This window comes from Podarcis liolepis (assembly GCF_965112155.1).
Source record: "Podarcis liolepis genome assembly, chromosome: Z".
NCBI lineage: Eukaryota > Metazoa > Chordata > Lepidosauria > Squamata > Lacertidae > Podarcis > Podarcis liolepis.
Genome location: NC_139570.1, coordinates 22197541 through 22215926, shown reverse-complemented (window position 1 = coordinate 22215926; position 18386 = coordinate 22197541). Strand labels below are relative to the sequence as shown.

Below are 18386 nucleotides of genomic sequence, written 5' to 3'. Positions count from 1 at the left end.
AAATCTCAAGAGGTTAGCTGCAACAGTTCCTACAAGAATAGCATTCAAAGTTTGAGGGAGGGTAAAAAAGAAATAATGAAGATAATGCTAGCAATTACTATGACAACAACTAAAGGCATACTATGGCTTGGTTGGAAATAAATAAGAATCACTTGACACACAATAAGTACATGCAAAAGCACACACAAAGGGACCCGAAGAATGTAAGACTGACAATGGATGAATAAAATCACTTGAGACAAACAGACCACTTAACTCAAAGAAACAGACCAGAACTGAGGGGGAGGGGAGGGTCCACTGACTAAAAGGAACAGGTGAGCAAGCACAGGAGTCAATGTAATCAGGAGCAAATTTGTATCAACGGGAAAGAAAAAGAACTAGGATCTGAAAGTAAAGGGCGGGGAAAGGGAAGGACTGGGCTAAACTTAGGTTAAAAAACACCCCTTTGCTCTGAGTGTGCCACCAGAACTCTTAACAACATCCCTCCCACAAAGCACTTGGTTTTTGCCAGCACCTGGCAAAACATTTCCCTCTGATTACAAATTAGACCTGTTAATCACAACAGAGTTCTCCCCCACCCCCTTCTCACCCTGCATGATTTTTTTATATTGTAAACTTAAGGGACGCGGGTGGCACTGTGGTCTAAAGCTCTTGGGCTTGCTGATCAGAAGGTCAGCGGTTTGAATCCCTGGGACGGGGTGAGCTCCCGTTCCTCAGTCCCAGCTCCTGCCAACCTAGCAGTTCGAAAGCACGCCAAAAAGTGCAAGTAGACAAATAGGTACCGCTCCGGCGGGAAAGTAAACAGCGTTTCCGTGAGCTGCTCTGGTTTCGGTGTTCCGTTGCACCAGAAGCAGCTTAGTCATGCTGGCCACATGACCTGGAAAAACAGTCTGTGGACAAACGCCGGCTCCCTTGGCCTGTAAAGCGAGATGAGAGCCGCAACCCCAGTGTCGTTTGCGACTGGACTTAACTGTCAGGGGTCCTTTACCTTTACCATTAAGCTTATAGAAACTTTACTTCTATTTTCAGCAAGATGTATTTTCACCAAGGACAGCAAGGGTGGGTTCTCTCTGCTTTGGTAAGAGGTGCTTTATAAAGATCCTGCACCAACGCAGATAAACACACAGTAATTCTCAGATCTGTGACTCTTAATCATAGGGTCATGAGCTCAAGCCCCATGTTAGGCAAAAGGTTTTCTGTACTGCAGGGGGTTGGACTAGATGACCCTAGGGTCCCTTCCAACTCTACAAGTCTATGATTCTAAGATCTGACCACTCATTCTGCCCATCATACAGTACCATGTTAAAGTAATTGCGCATTTTTGCTCCTTTCTCGAGGTCCCAAATGAAAATATTCCCATCATGGCCTGCAGAAAGCATGATCCTTTGGTCAAATGGGTGAGCTTCCAAAACAAACACTTCATCATCATGGCCCTGCAACAAATGCAAAGAAAGTAATATTTTAAGAAGTAGCTACTGTCCCATATAAGCTTCATGTTACATTCCCCCCTCCCCTGCTCGTCACATACACACAGGTGACCAGTGCCTCAATCTTATGAAGGTGGTTTGCATGTTTCTGTGGTCTACCACCTCAGACTGAAGGCTTCGATGACAGAACATTATTTCATTACAAAAAGGTGTGTCACCCAGACCATCAGATCCTTGTAAAGTTTAAAGAATCCTACGTGTCCACCACTATGCTGTTGCTGAACTAATCCCTGGTTTGGGTTTTTTTTTATGATAGTATTGATCTTTTATTAGTTGTTGGCAATTGTGTATTTTATATTGTGCTTTGTAAACCACTTTGCAATTTTTATGAAAACTGGTATATAAATGGAAAAATGAACACCCCTAATAGACACAAAACTAGCATGTCAGAAGGGTTTTAACACAGAAAACTACAATGTCAGGTAGAAGCCCATATTCAGGGACTTTTTAATATTTTGGAATTGAGAGAGAATGGAGGCATATCCACACTGACCTCCTGTTTAAAGACAAGGCAATTGTTTTAAAAAGTGGGTAGCTGGAAATGCAAGCAACTCTGCTCATATTGGAGCAGTTCCAATTTGAAGTGGGGACAGGCTCCACAGATATTTGCTTCTGGGGACTGAAGGGCACATCAGCCTCCTGAGTGCAAGTGATAGCTCTACACCAGGGATGTCCAACAGGTCGATCGGGATCCATTGATCAATCCCCAGAGCTTCAGGTCGATCACGGTCGATCATGGGCTCCTTTTCCTTTGCTTTTGCCTAAGAGCATCTGCCCCCTCACCCCACTCTCCATTTTCGCTGGAAAGGAAGACGGAGTTTTCACTGTGAGGCAGATTGTTTTCATAGCGATCTTTTGGTGAGCAACTAATCCCCTTTCTCCTTTACTTTTGCCAGAACCCCGCCCCCCACAAAAAAACGGAACTGTCCTCCCTAAAAAAAGTCAACAACTTTGACCTGAACCCCTCCCCCCAAAAGGGGTAGATCACTGCCACTTTTTTCCTGTGAGTAGATCGCAGTCTCTTAGGAGTTGGACGTGCTCTACACAACCTAGAAGACAATTGTCCCACTTGCCTGCCCACTGCTCCCAGTTCACCCTACTCCCACAGGTCAGGATTTTGTTATTGGGAATAGTCACACAGGAACAAATCAGGCTGCTCTACTGTTCAGCTTAACAATGGAGAATCTTACTGAGAATACTTGAACACAAGAGCAGCTTGCTTTTTTGGCCAAGCAAGAATTCACCTATCCCTGCTCTTCCTGGGATCAGACAGAGTAATATACATGCCTGTCACGGCATTTTCCAACCCTGTGGGAATTTTTTGAACACAACTGGTATCTGGAAGGATCTGATATTCTAATATATATATGAGAGAGACTTTAATACTGGGGGGGGCGGGTTTTAGTCCCACTTATATTATGAAAATTCTAATTGTATTATGAAACACAAGTAATCCCCTCCTGAACAATAAGTGGTATCTTTTATTCATTCAATTGTAAACACGCTAACATTTTCTCAGAAGTGCCTCAGAAGGGTTCCTTCATTGAAGTTTTGGTAAAAAATATAAATATATTTATAATTTCATTAGTTAATTGATCAGTTAGAAGGCAGATGGATAGTAAACAACAGGAAAATCTTATTTGATTGATTAACCAACCAACCAACCAGCCAACCAACCATCAATTGGTTAGAATGCAGGAAAAATGATAACAGCTTTCTCCTCCCATTAGGAAAACGATACTAATTTGATCAATTATTTTGTTTTCTGTATATTTGTTTTGATGTGTTTCTGATAAAAGATCACCAGTCCTTGGTCCGCACCACTCCTGGACTCATCTGATGCTGTTTGCAAGTTTCTCAGCTGTTCTCCACAAGCATGATCAGAATCTTAATTCTTAAAGATGCCAAAGCTTAGTGCCAGACCCCAGTTCATTGGCACACAACAGAGAGAGCACTAAATGCAGATCCTCTTAAAAAGCTAATCGACTGAAGGTCTAACTTACAGTTAGGTTGTGAAGAAGCTGCCCAGTAGTAGAGTTCCACACTTTCAAAAGGAAATTGTTGACTGCTGTAATAACAGTAGTATCATAACGATCCCAAGCTACCATAGTCACCTTCAACTTGGACACCTTGTCTTCCCCAGACACTTGGCTATTTCTGAGAAAATGTAGACGTTAAAGAAGAATCTAGTCAAATGAAACTTTTAAGTACCAACTTAGAGCCAAACTAAATGTGACACTGGGAAATCTTTGATCAGATTGTTTTTTGAAGATGTTAAAAGCAGCCATGGGATACATTTGGGCTGTGATCCTAGGAACTTACCCCTCCCCATCCACCTTTTGTGCAGCTGCCCCAGAGGAAGAAACTACAGGTTCCAAAAAGGTTACTAGTCCCGCCCACCTGTCAAAGTGGCCTGCCAGGTGGGAGTGAGGAGCTGAAGATTCGACCCACATGCTACATCCTGTTTCCCACCCCTTTCTTTAAACAAACAAACCCTTCCAGTTATACATCATACTTGGCCTAAATTTCCAGATGTTGGAAACAGATTATCATCACTAAACCATTGTCAGTAAAAAGCTGGCCAGATCAAAACAATACAGTCAAACCACAGCTCCCAAATGCCTCCATTTTGGAATGTTTTGGCTCCCAAAGGCCGAAAACCCAGAAGTAAATGCTTCGGTTTTCTAGCGTTTTTCAGAAGCCAAAAGTCTGACACAACTTCTGCTTGAGTGCAAGAAGCTGTTGCAGCCAATCTAAAGCTGTGCCTCAGTTGTCAAACATTTCGGAAGCCAAATGGACTTCCGGAATGGATTACGTTCAATAACCGAGGTTTAACTGTACATGCAAACAGTAGTATAAAGGAATTTATTTATTTAAACCTAACATTTTTCAGCCGCCAGAGAATACATGTAGAAAATGCAAGTTCTGTGAGCATTACACATTCAAATTTTGCTGAATCTTTAGAGGAAACAAGAAATGTAGCATAAGTAGCTTATAAAATAACCAAATTCTCTCTGAAAAGATCTGCCTTTTATATTCCTGATAATTATCCTGTTTGGTTTAATGCTCAACACAGACTACAAGGTTCCTTTCTGCGGAAACTCTGTCAGATTCTAATGCAAAAAAGAGCTCCCTTCTAGTGCAACTCACTGTGTCTCAACCAGGTACAGTTAGTTCAGAAAGTAGGCCAGTGCTCCCCTCTAGAGAAATGCATGTGCCCAGTAAGATGTACTGTAGCTTTACAAATTTTTAACATCAAGCCCCATGCGCCACACGTAACATGATGATGGGAAGCAACCAGACGGGTGCAGCTTAACGCTACTATGAATACCATGACAAAACTTTCCATAGGTAACAAGATGGTTTGGTTTCCCCAGAAACCCTGACTTACACAAAAGCCACAACAGGAAAATGGCTAGAAGGGAGAGATGCTGAAACAGGTGAAGAAAACGAACATTTCTGGATTTCAACCACAGAAATAAATATTACTGTGTTTTGAACATTTGAATTCCTTTGTATATTGAGGTTAAATTATAAACATTTTTCTGCCTTTTACCCAGTCATCTTAGTCGCCATCTCCAACACTATACTCTTCCATTCTTGCTGCTGATATTGCCAGATTCTGGCTGTTCCATCTCTGCTTCCACTGACAAATCTTAGTCTGTATTTTCGAGTAAAAGGGAAAAGGAAAAAAGTTACATGTGTAGGGCTCTGAAGCCCCTCTGCTTTGCTCTCCAACCTGCTTTTCCCCTACCCAGTTCAGAATTTGGTCTACCGGCACCCTGAACTCCTGCATAATAATATTTCCACTTTATTTTTTTAAGGGCCACTATCTTGTGATTGACCCTACACTGGTACCCACAAACACACTTAACACAAAATGCAGCACAAGGGGGCAAGGTATGCATGTGCCTTTGATTCAGGGTAGCTTCACATGCACGTTCTAAATGACAGCAACATCTAGAAACAGCTTTCATGGCTGAACAAGCCAACCCTAGAACTCTCCTAACTCTTCAAAATGCAATGCTTTATACCATGTGGTCACTTCACAAGCTCACCAACCAGATATTAAACATTTAGTAAGTATCGGAACAAAACTCAACTGAACTGGCTTCTAGTTGCTTATCAGATGTTTTTATATAGTGGCTAATTAACAGGTAATATTTTCATTAATTTCCTTTAATTAAAGTCACTTAGTGAATATAAGTGGGATATACAGGTTTAAAAAAGTATAATACTGAACAGCTATCCACCACACTTCACAATGCAATTCAGAACACTTTGTCCCAGCTGAGATGTCACAGCCTAACCACAGTTTGGCTACTCATGTCATTTTTCAGCCTTGCTTCTTCAACCCATTACATGCCCCAGTTAACTATTTCCTGGTTGCAGCAAACCATAGTACGCTGTTCAATCCAAGCCAAAATTGGAAGCGCAATTTAGACTGCCATTTTCAGTTCTGCTTTGAATCAGAAGTCCAAACAGATAGAAAGTTGCCATTGACCAGTTTAAAATAAATCCCTTATTTTAATTTAGAAAATGTATATACTGCTTGACTGTAGTAAAGCAGTTTACAAGACGTTTGTAAATGACTGTTTATATTTCACAAGTAGCGTAAGAAATTAAAAAATATTATGGAAAATCAAATACAGCAATAACATCATGGGAGAAGAACAGAAGAAATGCTTACCTGCCTCCACTGTTGCAGAACTGAACAGCAACTACTTTGTCCTTAAAAAAAATAGAAAATAATTGTTTTCATCAATACTCTTCTCTACAGTCAGCTTATGTACAACCCTGCTCTCCTCCATCCACATGTTTCTAGAGTGTCCAATACATCTTAGCAGCAAGTGTCAACAAAACATCCATCAGCCCTTTATCTGACTCACCTGTCTTTTGCCCCAGTGTATGGCCAGCAGCATGTATTGAATTCTATGAAGTCACAGGCCAGTGTTAACTGAACAAGAAGAAGGCCAGCCCTATGCCCACCGGTTCCTGAAGATCATAATGTATCTTGTGTACCTATTGCTCCCTGAGGTCACTGGCATACCACTTTCAGCCACCATGCATGCACAAATTAATACCAGTAAGTATTGGCATTCTATGGAGGGGCACCTTCCTATTTGCTATCCCAAAACACTGGTGCTTTGATCACCCACCACTCCACATAACCATGACATTGGCTCAGAGCACCATGTACTTTGGTCATGGCATCCCATGGCCTTGCTGCTTCTGTCAAAAACCAAACAGACACATATCACTTTCCTTTACAGCAAAATATATTTGACAGAAAAAGAAACTACACGCTGCAATATTTTTGCCAAAACTAATTCCACCATTATAAGTGCACTGTATTAATCTTAACACCATTTCTGCTTATTGCAGAAGGTCCTCGTCAATTAGCATGAAAGTTTTGTTAACCAACCATAGATTAGTCTCAAAACAGCAGTCTTTGCACGCACAAAACTTCATGGAAAGCACCATGCTCCCTAAGCCGCAAAGGCTCCCTTGTTTGTTTCAAAAGAGAAGCAATTTTTCTTGAATGTACAGTGAAGCAGCCTCTTCCACAGAAGATAACAAAGATGTTTTCCAGACAAGAACTTTTATCAGGGTAAGCCTGTGTTAAAATGCACAACCTAAACTTCTGAGCAGGGGTTTTTTTTTTTTAAAAAAAAATGCAAGTGTGATTTCCTGCTTCATTCTTACCGTATGAGATTCTAACACAGCAGTTTTCTCTGGAGTCTCAGAACCCAAGTAATATATTCTTATCACATGGTCAGTGCTCCCTGTTACAACAAACATACCACCTAAAAAGCAGGAGTTGGGCAGGAGATAAAGACAAGAAGAAAAAAATCAAGAAACCTTACATTTTTCATTCAGCAAATCATGATTGTTGTTCAAATGGTATTGCCAGATTTGAAAAGTAACATTTCAAGAGAGCAAAATGTGAACCATGTGATGCATTTTTCCTTCAGGAGCTGTGAATTCTGAAAGTGTTTTATTATTCAAAGAACACTGACATCTATATCTGGCAAACTAAACAGATAAAACGCACACAATTATCCAAAACATTACCATAGAATTACTGCACCATGGAATGTCAGACTAGACCCTGCACCGCCCCCTCAATTTGGCACAATACAAGATCATGCTAAAGGTCCACTAAAATGGCATTAAGAACCTCAAGTGCTTTGCTGAAGTACTTTTTATAAAGAACCTAAACAGCAAGGAATGTGTAACAGTAATTCACTTTATTTCAGGTTTCAAGAGAAATACTCAAGGGTGGAAATCCTAGTAAGACAAACTGCCTACAAAGTAAAGCTGCTAGCAAAATCAACCTGTACTAGAACTCAATATAGATTTAATGACATAGTGTTGTGAAAAGTTAATGCTTGTGCCTGAAGCTGAAAGTTCCATCAATTATATTTTCCAAGAGCAACCAATGTCCTAGATCCCAATCATTTCCTAGATATTTTTGTCAATTAATACTGGCTCTGGTTAGAATCTTCCTGAAGTCTGAATTTTCCTGAAAAAATTAGTTGTGTTTTCTGAACTAGTTAGCGGTTTCAAAAACAAGCACCAACAATTTTTTTTGCAGAAAACCATTTCCTACGTGGTTTCTCTTCCTGAAATATATATACATACCAGAGCTGAAAGATGAACAAGATATTTGAACGCCAGGCCTTGACCTCTCAGCAAATTTGATTGGACGATCCCTGAAATGTAAATATGAAGCACTTTAATTACTTCATGGTGCAAAGGTTATTATATAAACCTGTTAAGAAAACAATTTATATTTGTACAATATGAGCTGCTAGAACTGCAGCAGTCCATAGAATACGATCCCGGTTACTAACATGCAGAGAAAGTAACATCCTCGCAACGTTAACACGTTTGCAAAATAAAAATTGGTAAGGTGTTTGTCTGCAGCCTGTCAAAACTAAACGAAACCTGCATAAAGTTCGTGAATACAGATATACAGAATCAGTTAAGTTATAGTTTTCCTAGAAAGGGTTGATCTTCTGTTTTTTCCCAAAGGCTATGAATCTACTGGAGCCACTCGACAAAAAGAAAAGCCCTTTTAAAAAAGCTTTTTTAAAAAATCCCAATTCAACTGAATACAAAAATTGGTGTGCTAGAAGTTTGAATGGAGGGGAACCTCAGAAATGCAGGCTAAATGTCTGCCAGCCCTCTCTATCGAGCTATTCTTAATGTTCTTTTACATATGGAGAGGATAGAAACATCTGACCTGTGGCTGGGATGTAGGCCTACTGCATAAAGAGTTACATGTGTACTTCCACCCACTTTGCCTCTGGTCACACCCATTTCTTCCTCTGGTGCTGCCCGTCGCCAGCATGTCCCCCCCCCCCCCGAAGATTGCTCAGGAGAGAATGCAGCTTTCAGGCTGGAAAAGGTTCCTCACCACTGGCTTAGGGAAAGACTAGTGAGCAAATTATGCCAACAGTACCCATCAGATTACAGTCTACCTCTGCACTCCTACCTGAAACTACAAATGTCTCAGCTGTGGGACAAAATCTGGCTGAGTCAGAAGACTGAGGTTGCAATCCTTTACCCAATTTCCTGGGAGTACTTTTTAGTAGAAATGTATAGAATTGCACTGTTAGGAATACTCTTCAAGAGGGCAATTTCCTATTCACTGTGCTTGTAGGCTCTTCCAAAGGACTGAAGATTTCAATGAGGATACACAATGGTAAGAATCTACAAAGTTTTGTTAAAACATTTGACTTAGCAAAAAATTAATTCATCTCTTTTCACGGCCATATCAAACTGCAGCCTAGAATTCCATTCTTTTACATAAAATTCTAAAAAGGGGGAGGTTCTCGGAGCTTAATCTGAAGAGACAGCATGGACAGAGCCATGCCAAAGTTCGGGGGGGGGGTGAGGCAATCCCTGATGGCATTAGATAGTCCTGCTTTGCAGGAGTGTAAAAATTTAGGCAAATCAATCAACAGAATAAATCTCTAGGTTGGGAAATATCTCTGCCTCAGCTTCCACTCAGTTTAGCATTGGAATGGAAACTTTTTCCAGCCCAAGGGTCACATTGCCTCAGGGACAACCTGCTAGGGACAGCATGCCAGCATTGAGCGGGTTCAAAGACAGAAGTGGGCAGTGCAGCAGGCATGACTCTTAGCATGGTATAGCAGTCTGTATTCCCATCATGCAAAAGTCACAAGTTTTACATACACGCACCTCCACTGAGGCAATCAAAAACCATCATCACAGCTCAAATTCATATTTGTGAAGCAAAAGCACTCAAGGAGGCCACAGAGCATGAGAGCCAAGAGAGCTGCAACTGTCCCCTGGGTCTAAGGTTGCACATCCCTCATTTAGACCATGTTGAACAAAATAGAACAACGGTTCAGCTCAATGAAAAGGAGCTTCTAGGAAATACAGGATTGCCGTAGTTCTGAATTCTCCATCCAAAACATCAAGACTCAAAAGTAATGTGCCATTGAGACCTTTTTTGTGGCCTTTCACAACATTTGATACCACGCCCCCCACTGCAGTGGGCTTGGGGAAGGAGGTGTGAGGGTTCTGACAGGATCCTAGAGTCCTCCTGCCTCCTTCCCAAAGCCTAGTTAGCACTCTTCCAGCTTTGAGAAGGAGGTGGGAGGGCTCTAGGAACCCACCCAAACCTTGCACCTAGCTTAGCCAGCTTTGGAAAAGCAACTCAAGGTGTGGAGGGGTGATTGATTTTTGGGCTCACTTCCCCCCAGTGGAACAATAGTGTGCTGCCCGTGTTGAATTACTCTTGCAGCCCACTTGATAGAAAACTTGGACAGCCCTAGTTTAAACCCTACAATGCTCTACAGTGACCCAAGGTACATATGGTGAAGTTTATAGCACAGCAGAAGCTAAGTCATATTGTGGCACACCACCAAGCTGACCTGAGAAAACACTGATGTGTCCAAAAGCAGAAAACTGAGCTAAAATAATAAATCTAATGAAATATACGTACTTAAATTTCATTGTATCTGAATGCCATTGCCAGAAGCAGATAGTCCCATCAGCACCTGTAGAAGTGAGGTATCGAGTTGTTCCTTTTCTTGATGGAGAAAACTAAAGATTTTAGAAAAAGATATTGTAAATTGGTTTTAGGATTTCCTCATTCTTCCAGCTTAAAAAAACAACTATTTTACTGGGCATATGAAACACACTCACTGAATAAATATTGTTCTGGACTGCTTTTGACCATGAGAAAGTAAGCAAAAAATAATAAGGCTAATCAATAAAATAGGCCCATCACAAAAAATTTTGATGGATGGAAATTTCAAATTTGAGATGGATTTAACATGCATTTGGTCAAGCAAATGTAGTCTTGTATCTCAGTGCTAAACAAAAGCAAAGGAAGAAACAACAGTGTTCATCTACTTTACCTGTATAGAGGTTATTGAAGCTGTGTGGCCAAGCAGCACTGCAACTGGTGCACAGGTTCGAAGACACCAGACTCTGACTACTTTGTCACAGCTGCCTGCAGCAAGGAGGGTGTTTTCATAATTAACACCCATGTCAGAAATTTCAGCCGAATGTCCTCGGAGTGTTGAGAGCAAACGTCCGTCATCTGTAGCCCAAATTTTCACCAAGCAATCATCTGAACCCTAATGTTTCACACACAAAAAAAATATCCAAAGTATAACATGCAGAAGTGCCACTGTTTTCACTATGACCCTAGAGATGTATGTATCCCTTCTTTTTGCTAACTGCCTGAGTGCCATTAGGTTTGGTAGTAGTAGTAGTAGTAGTAGTAGTAGTAGTAGTATATCCCTGGCCTTCCTCCAAGGAGTGCAAAAAAGCGTAAACAATTTCCTGCACCCACCCACCCTTTATCCTCACAACAATCCTGTGATCACAATAGTGAATGTGTTTTGGTCTTGGGTCAACCCCCGATGCTTTATCATTTCTTAGCACTGCTGCCACTGGAAAATGACCTTAATCCAACAATTAAGGATAATTCTATTGTATTGCTTATGGCTCATATGGTTATTGCTCAATAATGGAAATCATGTATAATGCTATTTAGAGATAGCATTCAATAATGTCTGGGATATAGCCCTGTCTTAATGTCGTACACAACACAGACAAGTGATGAGTGTTGCAGTGAAGAAAGACTGGTTCAAGAGGGTGGATGGACTATACCGAAGAATAATAATCACATAAAATGTAATGATTCTTTTAAGGTAATTAATTTTCTGTTATCTATTCTGAGTCATAAATAAATAAATATTAAATACCTTCATTGGCATTTAAAATCACTGGGATAATTAAAAGGACAAGGGTGAAGCTGTCGAAGGTCATAAGGTCACACTGAGTGTCTCAGTCTATACTAATTATTCTACAATCTGCAACTGGATTCTGTTATGTTTACTCCAAGCTGCTGTTTTGTTTTCTTGAAGTTAATAAAAAATATTTTTAAAAACCAGCCTGTGATGTTGGGATCACCCTGTGATGTTGGACTGAGAGAATGAAATTGACTCAAGGTCCACTAGTGATTAGGGATTAGAACTCAGATCTCTCTGATGACTTAGTCCAGTACTCTAACCACTACAAGAGAATGCTTTCATGCCCTGTTTGAGAGTGCCCCAGGGTAATGTTTTGAGTGTTGTGAGAAGCAAAACAAATAGCTAGATGGATCTCGAGTCTGGTCCATCCTAACTTGGAGGGCTTCATGCTGTCCTGCAAAGAAAATGCTACAGTTGTATGAAGGACCAGCAGCTTCTGTAACATTCCCGTAAGTTGTTTGTGAGCTATAAAAGTAGCAAACACGAAACCAAGGACATAACATTCCTCTTCGAAAAAGTGGAGTTTCTAGATGATTGACTATAAGCAAAATATAAAACCTTTTCATTTTCTTTTTAAAGGACACATGCATTCTTTCTTTTCCTTTTCTTTTTTAGTAAAGATCACATAGTCTTCAACTGGTTGGTTGGGAGCCACTGCCACAGAGGTATGGAACCTCCGAACATGAGTTTAATTGGGGCGTAAGGTCTCATCATTTGTCCTAAAGACCAATTCAGCCAAATACCCAATATCATATAGATATGACAGCAGGTGTGGGCAGGTAACTGCAGGACTTGGATGAAAGGGTGCCTGCAAAGCCCCCTGCACAGGGCTGTTGGTGCTTGGGAAGCACAGTACAGGCATTTTTGCAGAAGTTTTATTTCAAACCACATAGGCAAAAATGGGCCACCAAGTGATTTACGGCTTTACAACTGGGCTGTCCCATCCAACTGCCAAGCTTGACCCACAAGTGTGTGTGGAGATAAAGATCCAGCCCCCTGGTCAGCTCCAGTTCCCCATGTCCAGATCTAAGGTAGATCACAACAGAAGCATTACCTACCACTATACCGATATATGCTAAAATATATGAGGGGTAAATAAGAAATGAAGTCTCAGATGTGCTTGATTTAAAGGTGGTTCCTTGGTCCGAAAACGGTATTTTGAGAGAGCAAAACAAACAAACAAAGTCAAGCAATGTTTTGAAATATTGCAGTTTTCTTCAACTCACTGTGAAAATTCGCCGCCCAGTGCGATCAAAGGCTACACAATACACAGAGGACAGATGCCCAAGAATTCTCTTGTGCATCTTGATGTGCTGGTAGAAGGACGAGGGGAACAAATGGCTGAAACGCCCATATCCAGTTGTTTGCCTGGCACAGATTATATTTACTAAAAGCGAGGGAGAAGGGAAAAACAGTTATACCAATGACTTAAACTGCTGTAAATCTACTTATCCACCAATAAAACAGAGGTTCGCATGGCAACCATTAGAGCAGTATCAGGTGTGACAACAGGTCTGGCCTACTTATGGCTAATATTAGTTGAAAACATGTAAGGCCATCTTGGAAGAAGTCATGGTGGGTGCAAGGGGACTACAGAAGCGCCACCCTCCCACTGAAAAGCCCCTACACAGTATAAGGGCTGTTACAATGTGTTGGCATGTACAGGCCTGGCAGTGCCAGATTTATGGTCCTCAGGACCCTGTGTATGGTCCTCTATATTCTCGCGCTCAAAGGTGATTTCACCAAAACATGCTGGGTATTTCACTACAGTGGTACCTAGGGTTAAGAAATTAATTCATTCTGGAGGTCTGTTCTTAACCTGAAACTGTTCTTAACCTGAAGCACCACTTTAGCTAATGGGGCCTCCTGCTGCTGCTGTGCCGCCACACGATTTCTGTTCTCATCCTGAAGCAACGTTCTTAACCCGAGGTAATATTTCTGGGTTAGCGGAGTGTGTAACCTGAAGCATATGTAACCTGAAGCGTATGTAACCCGAGGTACCACTGTATTTTATTAAACGTATTTAATGCCATTTTGAACATTGCCTCTTTTTTCTGCTCTTGCTTATTTTGTTAAGCCTCCTGTTACTGTCATTTAAAGCTGTTCCTTTTAAAGTTTCTGGTTTTTTAAATAAGCACTTTTATTTTTGAGCCAAGCTTCACATTCCGTCACTGTTATACACATACACATACATAAAGTTGGGTTTTGAGATTTTTTTCTTGTTTATAAACAAAATTTAAAATTATTTTTACTAACGTTTCAGGTTTTATTTTTATTTTTAAGTGTTATCTACTCCCACCATAATATCTTTAAAAGATGGTGAGTCAGTGGATGCTGTTTGCTCACAATCAGGATTTCATTTACTGCCATAATTCAGCATCTACAAATTAAACAAATTCCCCCAGACAAACATGTCTACGGAATGAATAGTCCTGCCTTTACAGCCTTTACAGCAAGAGACTAGATAGATGTATTTTTGTCCTTTCCATTTTTTTATAATACAACTTTTTCTTACAGGAAAAGTAAGTGCATATTTTAATGCATTCTACATGTACCATGGCAGGAATTGCTGATGATACTAAAAATGTTCTGGCTGGAAAAAAAATCACCTGCCCCATTGTATTAATGTTCTTTCTATGATGCCATAAATCTAAGTTAACTTTTGGGCTAAAGAAAAATTTCCAATATAAGAAGCCACTCCATAAATAATAAACATGCACTTAAACACTGTAAGTTATTCCTTACCCACATTTGGTGGTTTTGAATAGTTTGAAGGTACTTCAGGGGGCCTTCCTCTGTGGAGAGCTGCAAATGCTGATACTTTCCAAGCTGTGTGCCTACAATCTGTGTGAATAAGATTCAAAGCTGGTAAAAAAACTTGAGCTGAATGCTTGAGTTCTACAACCAATACTGCTTTGTTTTTCCAGAACTATGAAAGCCGTGACTTCTCTGAGCTCGTTCTCATTCCTCCCTTCTCTGCAAAGCTATTTCTGGGAAATGCTTGTACTTATTCAGAAAAAAAGCTTTCAAGAGACGCAATGTTGCCTGTTTCAACGTTTCATTTCAACTAATTACTTTCTTTCTGTCTATTTGCCCATTTATTTTCAATGTTAACCAGAAGTGCAATTTATGTAAAAAACACAGAATAACATGTTGTTTTCACTGCTTGCTTTATGTATGGTAAGTTTTTTTTATATAAAGTTAAGCCACTTTCAGGGCCTCTGTAAAATGGTACTAGAGGTTTTAAAATATGACAAAGGAGAAATGCCACATATCTTACCTTTGGCTGCCCTTAGTAATGACTGCCGTCCCACTCCCAGCAAAGTCTGCACCCCAAGCACACTCTGTGGGATCTCCTTATCCAATAAAGGTCCAATGCGTTCACAGATTTTGAGAAGATAGTTTGGAGGGATGTGAGCATTGGCTGCCACCTAAATTATTTTTTTAAAAGATAATTAATGTAAGAGCTTTTCTTCTATTTCCCCAACATATCAGCATTTTTCAGTTTATTGAGTGCCAAGCTCCTGTTTCGTATTTATCTGATTACAAAGTGGAGGGAAATGTCCTCTATCCCACGCCTAGAACAGAGAGTACCTCAAAATACAATGCAGTAAAAGATGAAAGGAAGCAGGACATCTGCACCAGCAGTGGTGCAGGTACAGCCTTTATATTCACTGCAATTGAGGAGGCACTTTTCCCCAAAGTGCTTAACTTCCCAAGACTGTTAGGAATTATTGTTGTTGTTGTTTAGTCATTTAGTCGTGTCAAACTCTTTGTGACCCCATGGACAAGAGCACGCCAGGCACTCCTGTCTTCACTGTTAGGAATTTTTTAATTTTTTCATTAAAAAAATAAGCTAGAAAGCTTAAAAGCAAAAACAAACAAACAAACCCAAAACTGTGCCCAGTTCCTAAACTGCTGTGAATAGCAGTCTCCTTTGAACTAGTGCTCTTAACCACACCATTCTCAGGTGAAGAAGCTGCAGACACAGAGGACATCATGGAACAGAAGGAGGGTTTGCTCTCAGAATCGGTCTCAAATATCCCTATCTCCTTGGGAGTTCCAGTATCAGAGAAGCCTGTGATGCCAGTGCCTCTCTGCTTGCATTCCTCAGACTTCAAGGAATCAAATTTGGAGGCCACCTAGAACTTTGGCCTCCCTCATGCCTTTTAAGAGTTGAGACTCTGTTCATGGAGCAAGGAATGTTGCTCAGAGGAAGCTGCAATCCTCTTTAAGGCTGACTGGGTTTTTTGCTTGTTGGAGCAACATTCAAGCCTGCCCTGTCCAACCGCCACACAGAACTGCCCAACTTGCTTGTTGCCTTTTGAATTTTGATCCCTGCTTTGCCTATTCTTACTTAAATTGACTGACCCTCTGCTTGTGTGTCCACCAACCTTTCCTTGACCTGACTTTGCTTCCTAGTTTTAGAACCAGTGCTGGCAGTATGTGGCCTGTTGTTCCTAGACTCTGTGCCAAGCACGAAGGCCACACTTGGGCAAGAACCCAATTCCACAGCTGGTACCGCTGCCTAGGACACAACACAGTAATTGAGCTAATACAGTAAGCCTGCAACTTATGCACATTAAACTTGTGTACATTCAGGTTTACACACATGGCAAAAAAGATTAAAAATTAGAAAGGAGGCAGAAAGGGGCAGGGTGCTAGGGAAAATGGCATTGGCAATCCCAGCCCCCACTGAACCCAACTATACACGATTCTGGCTTTAGGCACGATCTGCGGAATACAACCACATAAGTTGAATTACTATACAAGATTCTATGAATGTGCAGCAACTCCCAATAAAGCTTCAACCCTCCTGCCCCAACAAGTCTCTGACTATGTCTTGATTCAGGCATTGCACCAAACTGCAACTTGTGCTTCCAAATGAATAGGCAAATAGGAATTTGGCAGCTGCTTATCTGCTTTCATAGAAATCTGCCTCACACCAGATCTGACCATTTGTCCATCTAACCCTGCGGCCTGGTGCACACTTAAAAAGCCATGATTATCAAGGTCAAAACCGCGCCAGAACATACTGCCTGGTTGCTCCTGCTTCACTCCTCCCCTGGTGATCATAAAGCCATGGTTTGTTCTTGGCTTGCTGATCATAGTTTCTTGGGGAGAAAGAAACCACAATCCTGGTTCAGCTGTAACTACAAGTCAAGGCTTCATGGTTTGTTCCTTCTGTCTGTGTCAGTGGAGAAGCCAAGTGGGAGTACACTGGCAGCAGGCACGAGCAGTACTGCTCAATCCTGCAAAGCCATTGGCCATGGCTTATCATTATGTGTCTTCCTCCATGTTGTGTCTACTCAGGGTATCCTCACAGGGGAATTGTTCATGGAGTTTTCTTGGCAGGGATACTGGAGTGGCTTGCCGGTTCCTGCTCCAGGTGGATCACATTTGGTCGAAACTCTCCACTATGATCTGTCCATCTTGGGTGGCCCTGCACGGCATAGCTCATAGCTTCTCTGAGTTATTCAAGCCGCTTCGCCACGGCAAGGCAGTGATCCATGAAGCAGACATTATTATTACATTATTATTAGTAGTATGTTGGTTGCATATTTGCTCTGTGACTCTTACAACAAGCCTGTTTCATTGTGCTTGTGTGATTACCCTTATTGTTGCATTTCTTGGAGTTTCCAAAATCATGGATATTTCAGCAAAGTACATTTTCCCACATAATTCCCTACCTGAGGAAGGATCACATAGAGGCAAAAGCAACCATTTTTATGTGAAATAGCTATAAGTAAGAATTAACTCCCTTTTCTATTTTGTCTACACAGAGAAGAATTATATGTGTAACTCAATGTTTAGTTCACCGTCATTAAAAATTCTGTTCAGTAGTAGAGATGGATTGTCTGTATACAAGGCTGGAGTCCTGTACTACTTTGAGCACACAAAAACCAGTAGAAAATATTACCATGATATGCAGAATTTAAAATAAACCTAAGCTGACTAGCTGCAGGAGCTTCCTGCAGCCAAACAGAAGCCGCACTTTGGTTTCCGAACATTTTAGAAGTCAAACAGACTTCCAGAACAGATTCCATTTGACTTCCAAGGTACAACTGTATTAGGAACATTTGGCTATTCTCTTCACACAAATTAAAATATGTTGCGTAATCAAATTTTGCATTTTAATGTTATTCCAAATTCTAACATTTATAGCTCTTTAAAATTCATATCAAATGAGGATTCTCATAATTCTCACATGATTATATAATTTAGCAGTGAAGTCTCTTATTATTTATTGTTAATTCACCAAAGAACGAAGGGTGGAATACATAGGTCTCCCATTTCTCCCTTCACAATACCCCTATGAGGAAGCTTAGGGTGAGAGAGTGCTGCTAAGTCAGGAATGGAGAACCCTTTTCGGTCTGAGGGCTGCATTTTTTCCTGGGCAACCTTCTGGGGACCACATGCCAGCAGTGGGCAGGTTCACAGGCAAAAGTGGGTGCATCAATGAATATAAGCTAAATTCTACACACATCCTCCATATCCTCCATCCAGGCAAGTGAAAGTCATCATCGTTCAAGGCAAAACCACTCAAGGAGGATGTGAAGCAGGGCCTGTGAGGGATGTGGCCTGAGGATAGCCCCAA

General features: G+C 41.0%; 1 protein-coding gene across 1 annotated transcript in view; it reads right to left on the bottom strand.

Annotated features, from left to right (window-relative positions):
- The window catches only part of BRWD3 (bromodomain and WD repeat domain containing 3), a 69226-nt gene that overhangs the window by 40549 nt on the left and 10291 nt on the right, over positions 1–18386 (bottom strand). Inside the window, exons 5-15 of the mRNA XM_083484593.1 lie at positions 15069–15219; positions 14534–14632; positions 13015–13175; positions 10886–11107; positions 10468–10568; positions 8133–8203; positions 7194–7294; positions 6178–6218; positions 5044–5148; positions 3491–3644; positions 1299–1433 (exon numbers count right to left, since the gene is read on the bottom strand). Coding sequence (XP_083340719.1) covers positions 1299–1433; positions 3491–3644; positions 5044–5148; positions 6178–6218; positions 7194–7294; positions 8133–8203; positions 10468–10568; positions 10886–11107; positions 13015–13175; positions 14534–14632; positions 15069–15219 — 1341 coding nt within the window. The remainder of the gene's footprint in view (positions 1–1298; positions 1434–3490; positions 3645–5043; positions 5149–6177; positions 6219–7193; positions 7295–8132; positions 8204–10467; positions 10569–10885; positions 11108–13014; positions 13176–14533; positions 14633–15068; positions 15220–18386) is intronic.